At 56.5% G+C, this 17,504-nt stretch overlaps 1 protein-coding gene across 2 annotated transcripts in view; it reads left to right on the top strand.

Annotated features, from left to right (window-relative positions):
- Positions 1-17,504, top strand: part of GAB2 (GRB2 associated binding protein 2) — a 110,255-nt gene that overhangs the window by 61,482 nt on the left and 31,269 nt on the right. For both annotated transcript variants that reach the window (XR_010307906.1, XM_064168857.1), the window contains exon 2: positions 14,864-15,164. Coding sequence is in view for 1 of the 2 variants with exons in the window: in XM_064168857.1 (XP_064024927.1) it covers positions 14,864-15,164 (301 nt within the window). In the remaining variant the exon portion in view is untranslated. The remainder of the gene's footprint in view (positions 1-14,863; positions 15,165-17,504) is intronic.

Raw genomic sequence — 17,504 nt, 5'->3', positions numbered from 1 at the left:
CAGCCTGGCTCACTTGGCAAGCAGAGCCCATTTGAAGAGAAAGTATGTTAGAAGACAGCCCAATTCAAAGCTCTGCATCAAAGGAGAAGAAATTAAGACAGTCCCTACAGAAAGGGGCAGAGAGTCACCAAATGCCAGGGCTTCTGGGCTGAGTAGAAAGCAACTGCACAAGCAGTTGAGGCTGATGTGAGCTGAGGCTGTGGCAGGAAGAGCTCCAGTGACCTTTGATGTCTAAATGAAGGGATAGGAGATGCATTTATTTTTCCTGCCATGTAGCAGCAGCAAATGGTGTTAGAGTAGATGGTGACTAACACCAGTGCCAAAGAGAAAGAAAGGGAGCATGAAAGTGTGGCAGGGATGAGGTTTAGCACAGAAAATCCTTAGGTTGGCAGCTGGTTAGGTTTATTTGGAGGAGCTGAGGGGTTGGAGCACACAGATGGCTGGGGTAATTTCTCCCTGCAAAGGTGCTAGGGATAGAATCACAGAGTTGACTCAAGTTGTGCCAGGAGAGGTCTAGGATGTGAGGAGGAAGTTGTTGGCAGAGAGAGTGATTGGCATTGGAATGGGCTGCCCAGGGAGGTGGTGGAGTGGCCGTGGCTGGAGGTGTTCAAGGGAAGACTGGATGAGGCAACCAGCTTGGAAGAGTCCTCCAAGCTCAGCCAGCCCAACCTAGCACCCAGCCCTGCCCAACCAACCAGACCATGGCACTAAGTGCCTCATCCAGGCTTGGCTGCAACACCTCCAGCCACGGCCACTCCACCACCTCCCTGGGCAGCCCATTCCAATGCCAATCACTCTCTCTGCCAGGAACTTCCTCCTAACACCCAGCCTAGACCTCCCCTGGCACAACTTGAGGCTGTGTCCCCTTGTTCTGTTGCTGGGTGCCTGGCAGAAGAGGGTATCTGGTGATGGGTTGGACTCAATGATCTCAAAGGTCTTTTCCAACCTGGTTAATTCTATGTTGCTGTGAATAACTCAAGTTGGAAGGGACCTGAGGAAACTTGGACTGCTTGAACCTGGGGTTTGCACAGGTAAAGGGGCAGCCTGCAGGAAAAGTCCTGCAGGCACAGGGTTGTGGAGCTGAATGTGTTGTGAGGACCCAACACAGACTCCAACTAACTGCTCTCACTGACATGTTTTGCCTGCTGGGGACACCTGGAGAGATGTCTCACTGCTGGCAGGGCTGAAACATAAAACCTGCATGTTTCATCTGCTCACCTTCAACCCAGCTGTGCAACAAGTGGGATTCAAACCCTTGTATTTGGCAGATTTGGGACTGTCCCCATCTATACCCTGAGTTATCCTTCTCTGCCCTCCAGCCCATGAGCTGAACTGCCTCAGCCAGGTGCCTGCCAGGAGAGCAGTGCTTGGGGCTATGAACTTGACATGGCTGATGGAGAGCCCCAGGGAGTGTCTGGATATGGATGTGCCTTCTGTGTGAGTGTCTCCTGGAAACCAGCAAATCCCTCAGCAGGTTCAGAGGGGCCTGACAGCAGGAGGAGATAATTAGGGCTGTACAAGTTTCATCTAAAAGGGTGAGCTGTAAGAGGGAAAGAAATCCTCTTTTACCTAAGGAAAGGCTTCTGCATGAGGTTGCCCATTTTGAAGCACCAGGGAGTCCACTCTTCAGGGTGCCCTTTTAAGCTGCAGTAATGAAGCCCAGGTCCCAAAGCAACAGCAGCTAAGCCAGCATAGAAGATTTCAGCTCAGCATGAGGAAAAACTGCTTTCCAGTGAGGGTGCCAGAGCCCTGGCACAGGCTGCCCAGAGAGGTTGTGGAGTCTCCTTCTCTGCAGCCTTTCAAAGCCTGCCTGGATGCAATCCTGTGTGAACCACCCTAGGGGATCCTGCCTTGGCTGGGGGCTTGGACTCAATGATCTCTGGAGATCCCTTCCAACCTCTAAGGTTCTGTGAGTAGGAACCAGCCCATGGGCAAGTGCTGCTGGTGATGGTCTCCACACAGGTGGAGACAGATCTGTCTTCTCAGGGGAGCTTTCCACTCCATTTCCCACATCTGCTCACATTCAGTGCACTTGACCTCACATTTTGGTCTGGCCAAAATACCAGGCAGACCCAAAGGCAGGGCAGCAGGTGAAGCTGTGATGGTTGGGCTGGCCACGGGGCCAGTGTGGACAGGGTTACCTCCCTTACTCACAGAATCACTGAGGCTGGAAGAGACCTCTGAGATCATCAAGGCCAGCCTAGAACCTAACACCATGACATCAGCTAAACCACAGAATCACAGAACCAAGCAGGTTGGCAGAGAGCTCCAAGCTCAGCCAGCCCAACCTAGCACCCAGCCCTGCCCAACCAACCAGACCATGGCACTAAGTGCCCCAGCCAGGCTTGGCTGCAACACCTCCAGCCACAGCCACTCCACCACCTCCCTGGGCAGCCCATTCCAATGCCAATCACTCTCTCTGCCAGCAACTTCCTAACAACATCCAGCCTAGACCTGCCCTGGCACAGCTTCAGACTCTGTCCCCTTCTTCTCTTGCTGCTTGCCTGGCAGCAGAGCCCAACCCCACCTGGCTACAGCCTCCCTGCAGGCAGCTGCAGGCAGCAATGAGCTCTGCCCTGAGCCTCCTCTGCTGCAGGCTGCACCCCCCCAGCTCCCTCAGCCTCTCCTCACAGGGCTGTGCTCCAGGCCCCTCCCCAGCCTTGCTGCCCTTCTCTGGATGCCTTCCAGCGTCTCCCTCTCTGGAGATATTCAAGATCCATCTGGATGTGTTCCTGTGTGATCTGCTCTAGGTGATCCTGCTCTGCCAGGAGGGCTGGACTAGATGATCTTTGAAGGTCCCCTTCCAGCCCCTGGCATTCTATGATTCTATGAAATTTTGGCTAGCCCAGTTAGGGAGAAGGGAAGGGAACTCACAGGCAGTGCTGTGGGGTTTATTTTGCTCTTTCAGAGGCCAGAAAGCTGGAAAAACTCAGTTATCAGAAGGCTGTGCTTGGAGGCATTTGCTGGTGCCACGTTCCCATGTCCAGCCCTGCTTGTGTAATGGCTGGGAAAGGGCTTATCAAGAGCCTGATACCAAAGTCTCAGGAGGCAGAAAAACATCTCTGAACACTTTGCTTTTTCTTCCAGAAACCCAAAGTTGAAAAAGCAAAGCAACCTCTGCTCTTTGTTGTTGACTTGCTTGCTTTAGAGTGCCTGGTTTGTCCCAGCAGCTTGGGCAGGCCTCCATCACCTCTGCGTGGTTAAGTGGGCAGTGAGTGGCTGGAGAGCAGCCCTGAGCAGAGGGGCTTGAGGGTGCTGCTGGAGGAGAAGCTCAGCAGGAGCCAGCAGTGTGCACTTGCAGCCCAGAAAGCCAAGCAGAGCCTGGGCTGCAGCAGCAGCAGTGTGGCCAGCAGGGCCAGGGAGGGGATTCTCCCCCTCTGCTCTGCTCTGCTGAGACCCCACCTGGAGTCCTGCATCCAGCTCTGGAGCCCCTGGGACAAGAGGGCTGTGGAGATGCTGGAGAGTGTCCAGAGCAGGGCCAGGAGGATGCTGAGAGGCTGCAGCAGCTCTGCTGTGAGCACAGCCTGAAAGAGTTGGGGCTGTGCAGGCTGGAGCAGAGGAGGCTCCCAGGGGACCTTCTTGTGGCCTTGCAGCATCTGAAGGGGTCTACAAAGAAGCTGGGGAGGGACTTTGGAGGGTGTGAGGGAGTGTCAGGAGTGGGGGGAATGGAGCAAAGGTGGAGGTGTGGAGAGTGAGGCTGGAGGTGAGGAGGAAGTTGTTGAGCAGGAGAGTGGTGAGAGGCTGGACTGGGTTGCCCAGGGAGGTGGTTGAGGCCCCATGGCTGGAGGTGTTTGAGGCCAGGCTGGCTGAGGCTGTGTGCAGCCTGCTCTAGGGTAGGGTGTCCCTGGGCATGGCAGGGGGTTGGCACCGTCTGTTCCTTGTGCTCCCTTCCAGCCCTGTCTGATTCTGTGACCCTGTGATTCTCTGAGGTCCCCTCTCAGTCGTTTCTCCAGGCTCAGCAGCCCCAGCTTTCTTAGCCTGTCCCTGTAAGAGACATCTTCCTGCCCTCTCAGCATCCCTCTGGCCTTTGCTGCACTCTCTCCAGTACTTTCCTGCCTCCTTTGAACTGGGGAGCCCAAAACTGAACCCATGACTCCAGGCATTGCCTGACTAGAGCAGAGTAGAGGGGAAGGAGAACCTCCCTTGATCTGCAGGTCACACTCCTCTTAGTGCACCTCAGGTCACATAGTGAAGGCTGTGATCAGTCTAACACCAGCTGCTGGGGCATCCTGTTTGGTTGTCACAGTCCCCTGTCCACTTCAGCCTTCAGAGAGCCAGCAGGGTGCAAGCTGCCTTGTCAGGAGTGGCAGTGAGGGGCAGGGACAACGTAGCTTTGTGCTCAGTTCATCACTGGCATGGCAGAGCCACACGCTTGTGCCCAGGAAGGTGACATGGCAGTGCCATCACCCAAGGGCTTGCTCCAGGCTCCAGCCGGGATGTGTCCTGAGCAGATGCAGGGATTGGGAATCACCCTCGGGAGCAGCACTGCAGAAAACAAAGCCCCTGGAGGCAGAGGATGAAAAATCAATGTAGTGGCCGTGGCTTCTGGATCACACCCAGACTAAACAGTTGGCTGGAGACTCGCTGCACCCCCAGGGGGCCCCGGGGGTGTCGCCTGCACGTTGCTTTTGTAGGACACGATCCCTCTGGCTGTGGTGTTTTTCCCAGGCTGGCTGATTGGAGGCAGAGGTGATGGCAATGTCACCTCATCCCTTCACAGGCTGTCCTGCAGATCCCAGGCTGTCCTGCAGATCCCCCTGCTTCTGCCCATCTCCATGAGGGGATGCCCACCTGCTGGCACCTCCTTTGGGTGCTGCTCTGGTCCTCCTGCAAAGGGTGTGCCAGGGTGGGATGGGGGAAGTCATTTTGACTCAGAATGACAGAGGGGGATCCAGAACAGGGCTGAATAGCAGGAAATACTTCCAGATAACAGATCCATGGCACAGCAGCAGCAGGGACGCAGTGGAGGCCCCGCACACGGAGCATTTGCAGGCAGCTCTGGGGCAGGAACAGGACCTCTGCTGTGAGACAGGGCCAGGAGGATGCTGAGAGGCTGCAGCAGCTCTGCTGTGAGCACAGCCTGAAAGAGTTGGGGCTGTGCAGGCTGGAGCAGAGGAGGCTCCCAGGGGACCTTCTTGTGGCCTTCCAGCAGCTGAAGGGGGCTCCAGAAAAGCTGGGGAGGGACTTTTGAGGGTGTGAGGGAGTGGCAGGAGTGGGGGGAATGGAGCAATGGTGGAGGTGGGGAGAGTGAGGCTGGAGGTGAGGAGGAAGTTGTTGAGCAGGAGAGTGGTGAGAGGCTGGAGTGGGTTGCCCAGGGAGGTGGTTGAGGCCCCATGGCTGGAGGTGTTTGAGGCCAGGCTGGCTGAGGCTGTGTGCAGCCTGCTCTAGGGTAGGGTGTCCCTGGGCATGGCAGGGGGTTGGCACTGGCTGCTCCTTGTGCTCCCTTCCAACCCTGACTGATTCTATGACTTTATGATTCTAAGTTCCTGGCAGAGAGAGTGATTGGCACTGGAATGGGCTGCCCAGGGAGGTGGTGGAGTGGCCGTGGCTGGAGGTGTTGCAGCCAAGCCTGGCTGGGGCACTTAGTGCCATGGTCTGGTTGGTTGGGCAGGGCTGGGTGCTAGGTTGGGCTGGTTGAGCCTGGAGCTCTCTTCCAACCTGCTTGATTGTGTGATTCTATGATCCCAGCAGAAACACAGCTGGGCAGACAGCTTTGTTTTCCTAGGACTGACCATGCAGCACTGAGCTACTGAAATCCTTCCAGCCAAAGACCTCTGCTGAAATAGAATCACAGAATCAATCAGGTTGGAAGACAAATGCAGAGGGAAATGTTTTGCACGTTGTGCCGCTGCTTTGTCACCCGACACAGTGGAGGGGAGTGGGTCCTGCAGTTGGCACCAGCCTGCCTTTAGCTCCGAGCCATCTCAGCCAGCCACGAGTGATGCTCGGCGCGGGAAGCCTGGCACCGGCCGCGCTGCCCTCGGCTGGGGTTGGCGATGCAGCCTGTGCTCTGCAGCCTAATGACCCCTCCCGCAGCAGCACACACGAGGGTGCCGAGGCAGAGCCGCTCTGTGCCCAGCCGGCGCCGCCGTGCCCCGCCAGCTCTCCCGCTGCAGTGCGGCGTCGTTAGCGCTGCCAATCAACCCTCCCCCCGGGGCGGCGCTGCTAACGAAGCGGCTGCGGTGGCACGGCGGCGGCCCCGCCGTTAGCGGGCATCCCGCTCCAGCCCTTTGAAGGGTGAGAGGGGTGGAGCTGGGACCTGATGCTCACAGCATCGCGCTGAAAGGAGCAGCCAGCGGGCGAGGAGGTGGTGCTTGGAGAGCCGTGAGGGCATGGGGCAGGGCGGGAGGGGGTCGGGAAGCTCCTGTTTGCGCCTGGGCTCAGGGACATTGGGGTTCTAGGGGGTCAGACAGCCAGCAGAGCCGTCAGCCGAGCGCACACCAGGGGCTGCCTCGCTGCTTGTTCATCTTCCCGGCTGCATTTCCCCTGAGCTAGTGCTAACACGGGGAGGGCAGAGGCGTTCCAGCATGAATAATAAACCCAGCATCCTTCTGTCCATCAGATGAGATAAAAAGCCCCCAGGGACTGCGAGGCAGACAACATTATTATACAGGTCACCAGCAGGTTATTCTGCAGCTCTCCTGGTTGGGGCTTCACTTCCAGATGCTGACAGTTCTGTCTGCAGTTAGGGCTCCCTGCAGCTTGTGAGGGGCTGCTGCCATGAGGTGGATGGAGCAGGGTCAGCCCCAGTGCAGGCTAGCACAGTCCAGTGGCTACAGCTGGCAGTGTTGTTGGATGTGACAAGAACATTAAGGCCACTGAGTAAGCCAAACCACCTAAAACATGGGAGGCCAAGGGGATGAGCTTGAACAAGGCTGAGTGCAGAGTTCTGCACTTTGGCCACAGCAACCCTAAGCATTGCTACAGGCTGGGGCCAGAGTGGCTGAGAGCAGCCAGGCAGAGAGGGCCCTGGGGGTGCTGGCAGAGAGGAGCTGAAGCTGAGGCAGCAGTGCCCAGGTGGGAAGCAGAGCCAATGGCATCCTGGGCTGGCTCAGGAGCAGTGTGGGCAGCAGGACAAGGGAGGTTCTTGTGCCCCTGTGCTCAGCACTGCTCAGGCCACCCCTGGAGTGCTGTGTCCAGTTGTGGGCTCCTGAATTGCAGAGAGCTGTTGAGGTGCTGGAAGGTGTTTGGAGCAGGGCAGCAAGGCTGGGGAGGGGCCTGGAGCAGAGCCCTGTGAGGAGAGGCTGAGGGAGCTGGGGGGGTGCAGCCTGCAGAAGAGGAGGCTCAGGGCAGAGCTCATTGCTGCCTGCAGCTGCCTGCAGGGAGGCTGTAGCCAGGTGGGGTTGGGCTCTGCTGCCAGGCAGGCAGCAAGAGAAGAAGGGGAGAGTCTGAAGCTGTGGCAGGGCAGGTCTAGGCTGGATGTTGTTAGGAAGTTCCTGTCAGAGAGAGTGATTGGCATTGGAATGGGCTGCCCAGGGAGGTGGTGGAGTGGCTGTGGCTGGAGGTGTTGCAGCCAAGCCTGGCTGGGGCACTTAGTGCCATGGTCTGGTTGGTTGGGCAGGGCTGGGTGCTAGGTTGGGCTGGCTGAGCTTGGAGCTCTCTGCCAGCCTGCTTTATCCTATGATTCTATGGTTCTATGCTCATAACATCCCCCCATCATCTCTATCTCACTTTCCTAGATATGATCTTGCCAGGATGACTGAAGTGGTGGGAGCTGAGAGAGAGCAGCAGAGGGACAAGGTGTCTGGGAAGAACAGGGAGTTCTTTCCAGGTGTCACAGTCTTTCTCACATGCTTCTGCCAATGCAGATACACCAGAAGACAGAAGACAAATGTGCTTATGGGGTGCAAAACCAGCCTGCACTGCAGAGACAAACCTAGGCTTGGGAGGCTCTGGGTTTTCTATGGGCATGGTGGCATTCCCACCCCGTGCTGGTGGCTGTGATGGCAATGACAAGAGCCATCCTGCACCCAGGGCTTCTTTGGCTCTAGGCAAATCCAGAACACAAGCACCTGCTTGCTCTGCTGTGGGGTTTCCTGCTTGAATCACTCAGTCCCTGGCTTCATCCTGGTGTGAGAAATCTGTCTGATGCCACAGCTAGGTCGCTCATCCTGCTGCCAGCTCCGATTAGATCCTGCGACCTATGTCAGATCAGATGTTGGAAAGGTTGTTTCACACTGCTGCTGTGCTCCCATTGCAGGGACAAAGGTGGTGCTGGGGAGAGAAGGAGCAGGGAAGGGAGACTTCCTGGGAAATAGATGTCTCCTCTTTTATCTTCCCTTCTCTTCTCCCTTCCCTTCCCTTCCCTTCCCTTCCCTTCCCTTCCCTTCCCTTCCCTTCCCTTCCCTTCCCTTCCCTTCCCTTCCCTTCCCTTCCCTTCCCTTCCCTTCCCTTCCCTTCCCTTCCCTTCCCTTCCCTTCCCTTCCCTTCCCTTCCCTCCCCTCCCCTCCCCTCCCCTCCCCTTCCCTTCCCTTCCCTTCCCTTCCCATCCTTTCCCCTTCTCAACTGGCTTTGCTAATACTGAGATCATTCTTTTCCTCACCTCTTCTCTCTACATTCCTTTGGCAGAGAAGAGGGAGGCAGAGGGGGAGATGCTGTCTGAATGTCCCCTCATTATGATTGTAATTAGTAAAGCTCTCTGACCTGTCCTAACCTTCACTTGGGTTACTGTGCACTTGCACTCCCCACATGCCACAGCAAGGCACAGCCTGAGCCCCCTGCCCTCACACCACCAGCTCCGTCACAGCATTGCACCATCAGGCCAGCTACAGGGACCATGAGTGACCTCACTCCCTGGAGGTGTTTAAGGCCAGGCTGGATGGGGCTCTGGACAGCCTGCTCTAGGGTAGGGTGTCCCTGCCCATGGCAGGGGGGTTGGAACTGGCTGCTCCTTGTGGTCCCTTCCTGATTCTATGATTCACTCCTGGTGTGGTCAGAAGATCTGCCATCATGGTAGCTCAAGGGCAGCCACCTCTCTGATAGAGCTTTCCTGGTCCTTCACCCAGCAGAGGGGATGAGAAAGGTCCCAACTCTTTGCCTGGGCCCACTTGAGCATCCCTGCTAAGCACACTGAGCCAATGAACCCAGCAGCACCACCTTGTCTCTGCCAACCCAACCCTCCAAGCCATAAACCAACCAAACCCAGGCAGCACCCAGCTGCAGAGGGAACAGCTTTGTGAACTTCAACTCACCACAGCACTGCTGAGGTGAAAACCTCAAACAGTAGTCACAGTTCTTGCACCCAAGGAGGATTTCCATTGCCCTGGCAGCACAAAGGGCACTTCCTTAACTGAACAAGTCTTTAAAAGAGGCATTTGCCATGTGTCAAAATATTTCTCTGTGGTGTTAAGGTCCTTTAGCAGCTGTAACTTAACTGTGAGGCAACCTGATGAGGGCAAAGGACCACACAGCTGCAAACTGATGCTGCAAAGGCACCGCTTTAGGGCTGTTAAGCTGTTGGCCTCTCCACCTTGTAAAGCTGTTAAACAAACACAGCCCTTGGCTCACATCATGTGTTGGTGAGGCACAGGGGTTTTGGCAGGAGTGGGCTGACAGCAACAGGAGCTCCAAAGGAGCTTGGGAATGAAGGGAATGAGGAAAGAAGGCAAATTCAGGTGGTGGAAGAGATGGATGTTAGTGAGCGAGCCCCATGGAGGGAAAAAGGGTTGTGAAAAGAGATTGTGTTGGTTCACCTGGAGTTGCATCCTTGTCTGGTTTGGCACTGTGGTTGCTGTGAGGTCTAGGCTGGATGTGAGAAGGAAGTTGTTGGCAGAGAGAGTGATTGGCATTGGAATGGGCTGCCCAGGGAGGTGGTGGAGTGGCTGTGGCTGGAGGTGTTGCAGCCAAGCCTGGCTGGGGCACTTAGTGCCATGGTCTGGTTGGTTGGGCAGGGCTGGGTGCTAGGTTGGGCTGGCTGAGCTTGGAGCTCTCTGCCAACCTGCCTGATTCTGTGATTCTATAATTAGTGCCATGAGATGATCCTGGCAGGCACAAGCTGTGCTCTTTCCTGACAGAGACCTAGCAAATGCAGAAGGAAGAACTAGAGCACACTTACTGAGTTCAGCATTCAACAGTTCAAAGGAACAGGGGAAATCTCCACAAAAACAACAAGGTTCCTGCCTATTTCTTTATTATTTCCTTCCATTCTCTTCCAGTGGTCACTGCTGATTGCTCTGACTCAGAAGCTGCTGCTAGGAGGCAGGAACGGCTGGTCCTGCTGCGGGGATGTCCGGCGGCAGATGCTTCCAGCTGTGCTGCCTGCAGCTGCCTGCCTAGGGCAGACAGTCCAGAGGCTGCAGCTGTGAGCTGCCTTTTCAGTGACAGAAGCTGGTTTAGAAAAACCTTGGTGACTCTTTACCATCAGGGAGGCACCAGACAGAGGCACACAGGGTGGTCATCTAAGACTGAGGAGTGGGACTTGGGGGTGCTGCTGGAGGAGAAGCTCAGCAGGAGCCAGCAGTGTGCACTTGCAGACCAGAAAGCCAAGCAGAGCCTGGGCTGCAGCAGCAGCAGCAGTGTGGCCAGCAGGGCCAGGGAGGGGATTCTCCCCCTCTGCTCTGCTCTGCTGAGACCCCACCTGGAGTCCTGCATCCAGCTCTGGAGCCCCTGGGACAAGAGGGCTGTGGAGATGCTGGAGAGTGTCCAGAGCAGGGCCAGGAGGATGCTGAGAGGCTGCAGCAGCTCTGCTGTGAGCACAGCCTGAAAGAGTTGGGGCTGTGCAGGCTGGAGCAGAGGAGGCTCCCAGGAGACCTTCTTGTGGCCTTCCAGCATCTGAAGGGGGCTCCAAAAAAGCTGGGGAGGGACTTTGGAGGGTGTGAGGGAGTGTCAGGAGTGGGGGGAATGGAGCAAAGGTGGAGGTGTGGAGGGTGAGGCTGGAGGTGAGGAGGAAGTTGTTGAGCAGGAGAGTGGTGAGAGGCTGGACTGGGTTGCCCAGGGAGGTGGTTGAGGCCCCATGGCTGGAGGTGTTTGAGGCCAGGCTGGCTGAGGCTGTGTGCAGCCTGCTCTAGGGTAGGGTGTCCCTGGGCATGGCAGGGGGTTGGCACTGCCTGCTGCTTGTGCTCCCTTCCAGCCCTGTCTGGTTCCATGATTCTATGACTGGTGGGTCTGTTGCTCTGTCCCATGGTTGCCACCCCCCACATTACTGCAGCTCCATTGATACTCCTGAAGCTTCCTAAGAAGTTTTGTCCTGGCCAGAGCAGTTCTTTTTCAGCCAGCTTATGGCTTGCCACACACCACCAGACTGCAAGTCTCATATTGTTCCCCCTGCCAGATTCTGCCTGTCTGGGGCTTTCCACTGCTAGCAGACAGAGCAAAGAGAACTGGAGAAGCTGTGGCCATGGAAAGGGAAGCTGTGGTGGCATTGTTGGCCTTGCTTGCACTATTTCCTCCTGTTTTTTCCATGGAAGCTCTGAATTCTGGGGTCTAGTTCTGTACTTTGGGGGGTTTCCAGTGCAGCTTCTCAGGCATGAAGGGATGCTGCAAAGCTTGACTGCAGGTGGTTCGAAAGCAACAAGGGTGAGTGCCAAGAGGATGGAGCCAGGCTCTTCTGGCTGATACCCAATGCCAGGACAAGTGGAAGCTGAGGCATAGGAAGCTTCTTGTGACCATTAAGAGGATTTTTTTTAACTGTGAGTGTGACAGAACCCTGGAACAGGCTGCCCAGGGGGGTTGTGAGGTCTCCTTCTCTGAACATACTCAAGACCCACCTGGATGCATTCCTGAGTGATCTGATCTAGGTGATCCTGCTCTGGACTGGGAGACAGATTCACTCTGAAATGAGTCAAGGACTGGCTGGAGGGCTGGGCCCAGAGAGTGGTGGTGAATGGTGCCACATCCAGTTGGCAGCTGGCACTAGAGGTGTGCCCCAGGGATCAGTGCTGGGCACAGTCCTGTTCAATATCTGTACTGATGATCTGGAGCAGGAGATTATGTCCAGCATCAGTGAGTTTGCAGATGGCACCAAGCTAGGAGCAGCTGTGGAGCTGTTGGAGGATAGGAGAGCCCTGCAGAGGGACCTGGCCAGGCTGGATGGGTGGGCAGAGGCCAAGGGGATGAGACTGAAGAAGGCCAAGTGCAGGGTTCTGCACTTTGGCCACAACAACCCCAAGCAGCACTAGAGGCTGGGGCCAGAGTGGCTGAGAGCAGCCAGGCAGAGAGGGCCCTGGGGGTGCTGGTAGAGAGGAGCTGAAGCTGAGGCAGCAGTGCCCAGGTGGGCAGCAGAGCCAATGGCATCCTGGGCTGGCTCAGGAGCAGTGTGGGCAGCAGGACAAGGGAGGTTCTTGTGCCCCTGGGCTCAGCACTGCTCAGGCCACACCTGCAGTGCTGTGTCCAGCTGTGGGCTCCTGAATTGCAGAGAGATGCTGAGGTGCTGGAAGGTGTTTGGAGCAGGGCAGCAAGGCTGGGGAGGGGCCTGGAGCAGAGCCCTGTGAGGAGAGGCTGAGGGAGCTGGGGGTGTGCAGCCTGCAGCAGAGGAGGCTCAGGGCAGAGCTGATTGCTGCCTGCAGCTGCCTGCAGGGAGGCTGGAGCCAGGTGGGGTTGGGCTCTGCTGCCAGGCAGCCAGCAGCAGAAGGGGACAGAGTCTGAAGCTGTGGCAGGGCAGGTCTAGGCTGGATGTTGTTAGGAAGTTGCTGGCAGAGAGAGTGATTGGCATTGGAATGGGCTGCCCAGGGAGGTGGTGGAGTGGCTGTGGCTGGAGGTGTTGCAGCCAAGCCTGGCTGGGGCACTTAGTGCCATGGTCTGGTTGGTTGGCCAGGGCTGGGTGCTAGGTTGGGCTGGCTGAGCTTGGAGCTCTCTTCCAGCCTGCTTGATTCTATGATTCTGTGATTCTGTGATCTTTTGGGGTCCCTTCCAGCCCCTACCCCTCTGTGATTCTGTGAAGCCAAGCAGCAAGAATCAGTCTTGCTTCTGTCTTCACTCAGGAGCTTTGTGTGGTTGCACAATTCAGTCTTTCAGACCCCCTCACTGATGTCTGTCCAATGGCTTAGGTGCTGCCAAGTGGCTGCAAAGAACTGGTTCAGTGCTCACAGGAGGAAGCTATCAGGACATTTTCCACCTAGAGCTAGAAAAAAAATGTTCCTGAGTTTGTTTCCTGGTGATTTGGGTGATCCATTTTGAGGAGATGGATCAGCAAGTTATTGCTGCTGCTGCCTGATGAAATTGGTTTCTCCCCTCCCTGATGGATCCAGCTCCACTGTGTGCTGCTTTTTTTCCCATCTAAAAGCAGACATTCTGATGAGAAGTGGGTGAGCCTCTCCTGGGTGAACCCAAAATCTGCCAGCTTTGCACATCCTCTGCCTGAGCAATTTACTGCTCCACTGCATTTGGAAGATTACACTGAAGTTGCTTTTCCAGCACTGGGATGCAGTTGGATAATTAGTGCAAAACTAATTTGGTGACCAGTCTCAAGGACACCAACAAAAACTGTGTTCAAGGCTTTGAATCAGACCCTTCAGAGAAAGACTCACAGGGGGTTCCTACCCTTGTTTCAGCCACCAGAACTGTGGCATCCTGGTGCAGCTGCCTGGCTGTGAGCTGGCACATGCCTGTCACCAACATGCAGCTGCACAGGGCTCTGGTCACTGCCTGGGGAGAGTTGTCTTTGTTTTCTATCTCTTCTTATCTTCTAAGTGCAGGGTTCTGCACTTTGGCCACAGCCACCCCAAGCAGCACTACAGGCTGGGGCCAGAGTGGCTGAGAGCAGCCAGGCAGAGAGGGCCCTGGGGGTGCTGGCAGAGAGGAGCTGAAGCTGAGGCAGCAGTGCCCAGGTGGGCAGCAGAGCCAATGGCATCCTGGGCTGGCTCAGGAGCAGTGTGGGCAGCAGCACAAGGGAGGTTCTTGTGCCCCTGTGCTCAGCACTGCTCAGGCCACCCCTGGAGTGCTGTGTCCAGTTGTGGGCTCCTGAATTGCAGAGAGCTGCTGAGGTGCTGGAAGGTGTCCAAATCCTGCCTGGCAAACCTGGTGGCCTTCTTTGAACAGGCCACAACATCAATAGATGAGGGGCAAGCAACTGGTGTCACTTACCTGGACCTGAGCAAGGCCTTTGGCACTGTCCCACACCACATCCTGGTCTCCAGGCTGGTGACACATGGGTGTGATGGGTGGACCACGAGGTGGATGAAGAACTGGCTTGATGGCTGCACCCAAGGAGTGGCTGTCAGTGGGTCCATGGCCAAGTGGAGGCCAGTGACAAGTGGCCAGCACCAGAACGAGAGGACACAGCCTCAGGCTGCACCAGGGGAAATTTAGGCTGGAGGTGAGGAGAAAGTTCTTCCCTGAGAGAGTCATTGGACACTGGAATGGGCTGCCCGGGGAGGTGGTGGAGTCGCCGTCCCTGGAGCTGTTCAAGGCAGGACTGGACGTGGCACTTGGTGCCATGGTCTGGCCTTGTGCTCTGTCGTAAAGGGTTGGACTGGATGGTCTGTGAGGTCTCTTCCAACCTTGGTGATACTGTGATACTGTGACACTGTGGTACTGTGGTACTGTCTTTTGTGTAATCAGACTTTTACAACACTTTTTCCTCACCTCCAGCCTAAATCTCCCCTGGCACAGCCTGAGGCTGTGTCCTCTCGTTCTGGTGCTGGCCACCTGAGAGAAGAAAGCAACCTCCTCCTGGCCACAACCTCCCCTCAGGTAGTTGCAGACAGCAATAAGGTCTCCCCTGAGCCTCCTCTTCTCCAGGCTAACCAACCCCAGCTCCCTCAGCCTCTCCTCGTAGGGCTGTGCTCAAGGCCTCTCCCCAGCCTCGTTGCCCTTCTCTGGACACGCTCAAGCATCTCAATGTCCCTCCTAAACTGTGGGGCCCAGAACTGAGCACAGCACTCAAATGCTGCAGTGGTTGCTTGAGCTTTGCCTCCCTGCCTTTCAGGCGTGGAAGAAGCGCTGGTTCGTGCTGCGCAGCGGCCGGATGAGCGGCGACCCTGACGTCCTGGAGTACTACAAAAATGACCACTCCAAGAAACCTTTGCGTGTCATCAACCTCAACTTCTGTGAGCAGGTGGATGCAGGCCTGACCTTCAACAAGAAGGAGCTGCAAGACACCTACATCTTTGACATCAAGACCAGTGACAGGACCTTCTACCTGGTGGCCGAGACAGAGGACGACATGAACAAGTGGGTGCGCAGCATCTGCCAGATCTGTGGGTTCAACCAGTCTGAGGAGAACACAGGTACTGTGAGAGCTGTGTCCATGCCCAAGAGCATCTCCTGGCCTCCCACTGAGGCCTTGCTCCTCTTGAGAGAAAGGTGTGCAGCCCATCACAGGGCTGGGAGGGCTGGGCTGGGAGGTCAGTGGGCATGGCCTCTCTGGTTTTGACATCCAGAGCAGAACAGGCTTTGCCCCCCTGAGCTATCTGATTGGTTTCCCCCCTGTAACTGTAGACCTTTGACTCTCTTATGAGAAGTTAGCTGGAAACTTTGGCAGCTGCAGCCTTTGTCCTCATTTATCACTGAAAGCTGCTTTGAGGGCATTGAACCAACAGTGAAAAATTCCTCTCATTGAGAGCTTTCAGTCCTTTGGTGCAGTCTCATCTAGGAGTCTGGGCTCCTGCCTGGGCTCTAGGAGCCTGGGCTCATGCCCTGTCTGCTTGAAACTCCCATAATGAGACCAAGCTTGAATCTGTTTTCAAAGAATCATTGAATCAAGCAGGTTGGAAGAGAGCTCCAAGCTCATCCAGCCCAACCTAGCACCCAGCCCTGCCCAACCAACCAGACCATGGCACTAAGTGCCCCAGCCAGGCTTGGCTGCAACACCTCCAGCCACGGCCACTCCACCACCTCCCTGGGCAGCCAATCACTCTCTCTGCCAGCAACTTCCTCCTCACATCCAGCCTAGACCTGCCCTGGCACAGCTTCAGACTCTGTCCCCTTCTTCTCTTGCTGCTTGCCTGGCAGCAGAGCCCAACCCCACCTGGCTACAGCCTCCCTGCAGGCAGCTGCAGGCAGCAATGAGCTCTGCCCTGAGCCTCCTCTGCTGCAGGCTGCACCCCCCCAGCTCCCTCAGCTCTCTCTCAAATGGAGGAGCCCACAACTGGACACAGCACTGCAGGGGTGGCCTGAGCAGTGCTGAGCACAGGGGCACAAGAACCTCCCTTGTCCTGCTGCCCACACTGCTCCTGAGCCAGCCCAGGATGCCATTGGCTCTGCTGCCCACCTGGGCACTGCTGCCTCAGCTTCAGCTCCTCTCTGCCAGCACCCCCAGGGCCCTCTCTGCCTGCCTGCTCTCAGCCACTCTGGCCCCAGCCTCTAGTGCTGCTTGGGGTTGTTGTGGCCAAAGTGTAGAACCCTGCACTTGGCCTTCTTCAATCTCATCCCCTTGGCCTCTGCCCACCCACCCATCCTGGCCAGGTCCCTCTGCAGGGCTCTGCTACCCTCCAACAGCTCCACAGCTGCTCCTAGCTTGGTGCCATCTGCAAACTTACTGATGCTGGACTCAGTCCCCTGCTCCAGATCACCATATTGAACAGGACCAGGCCTAGCACTGATCCCTGGGGGCCACCACTAGTGACTGGCTGCCAGTTGGATGTTTTGCTCCCTGGTGGAGCAGCTGCCACCGGCAGGAGCTGAATCCCTGCCAAGATGCTGTCAGGCAGGACAGCAAACAAAGGCACCGCAGCGGCGCGGCTCCAATCTCCGCCGGCTGACGCATGGAGCAGGGCATCACCTTGGCAATGGCTGCAGCAGTGCTAGAAAGGATCCTTGATAACACCACCAGCCTGGTCCTGCAGGGAAAGGTCAGCTGCCATAACTGGCATCCCATGCCAGTGTCAGCAGCTCAGTCCTGGAGGCTCAGCAAAAGCCATTCAGGGCTGGGTTTTGTCGCAGGCTTTTCCATTTTGCCCACGCTCAGCTGGGGGTGGGGAGGGTTAGTAAAATGAGCTTCCAGCAGCAGGATCGATACTGGACTTCAGTGAAATACAAATCTAGGCAGCAGGAGGAAAAACAATCTCCTGCTTGCAAGTACATCTGTCCCAAAGGGCACACTGGGCATGTCAGGCTGCAGAGATCCCAGTGCTATTCCCCACAGGGTCATGGAGTGGCATCAGCCAGAGGGGAACAAAACTCCTTATTGGTAACAAAATCACAGCTCCTTAATGCTGGGGTGGGGGAAAAGTACCTGCTTGAAACAGTACCCAGCTGCCCAAGCACCATTGTCTGGGTCAAGGAAAAGCCTGCAATGGCAAACGCAGCAGATGTGTCCAGGTGCTGCAGGAAAGAGGCACCGTGGATTATTCAGGGCTGCTGACCCCACACTCACCTCTCCTTCACCCTCCTTACAAGTGGCATGAGGTTCAACAAGAGCAAGTGCAGTGTCCTGCAGCTGGGTTTAGGGCAATGCCAAGCACAACTCCAGGCTGGGCAGTGCCAGGCTGGAGAGCAGCCCTGAGCAGAGGGACTTGGGGGTGCTGCTGGAGGAGAAGCTCAGCAGGAGCCAGCAGTGTGCACTTGCAGCCCAGAAAGCCAAGCAGAGCCTGGGCTGCAGCAGCAGCAGTGTGGCCAGCAGGGCCAGG

Source organism: Pogoniulus pusillus, chromosome 3 (assembly GCF_015220805.1).
Source record: "Pogoniulus pusillus isolate bPogPus1 chromosome 3, bPogPus1.pri, whole genome shotgun sequence".
NCBI classification, from domain to species: Eukaryota; Metazoa; Chordata; class Aves; order Piciformes; family Lybiidae; genus Pogoniulus; species Pogoniulus pusillus.
The sequence above is the reverse complement of the archived record's forward strand: the minus strand, read 5'-3'. Positions and strand labels throughout refer to the sequence as shown.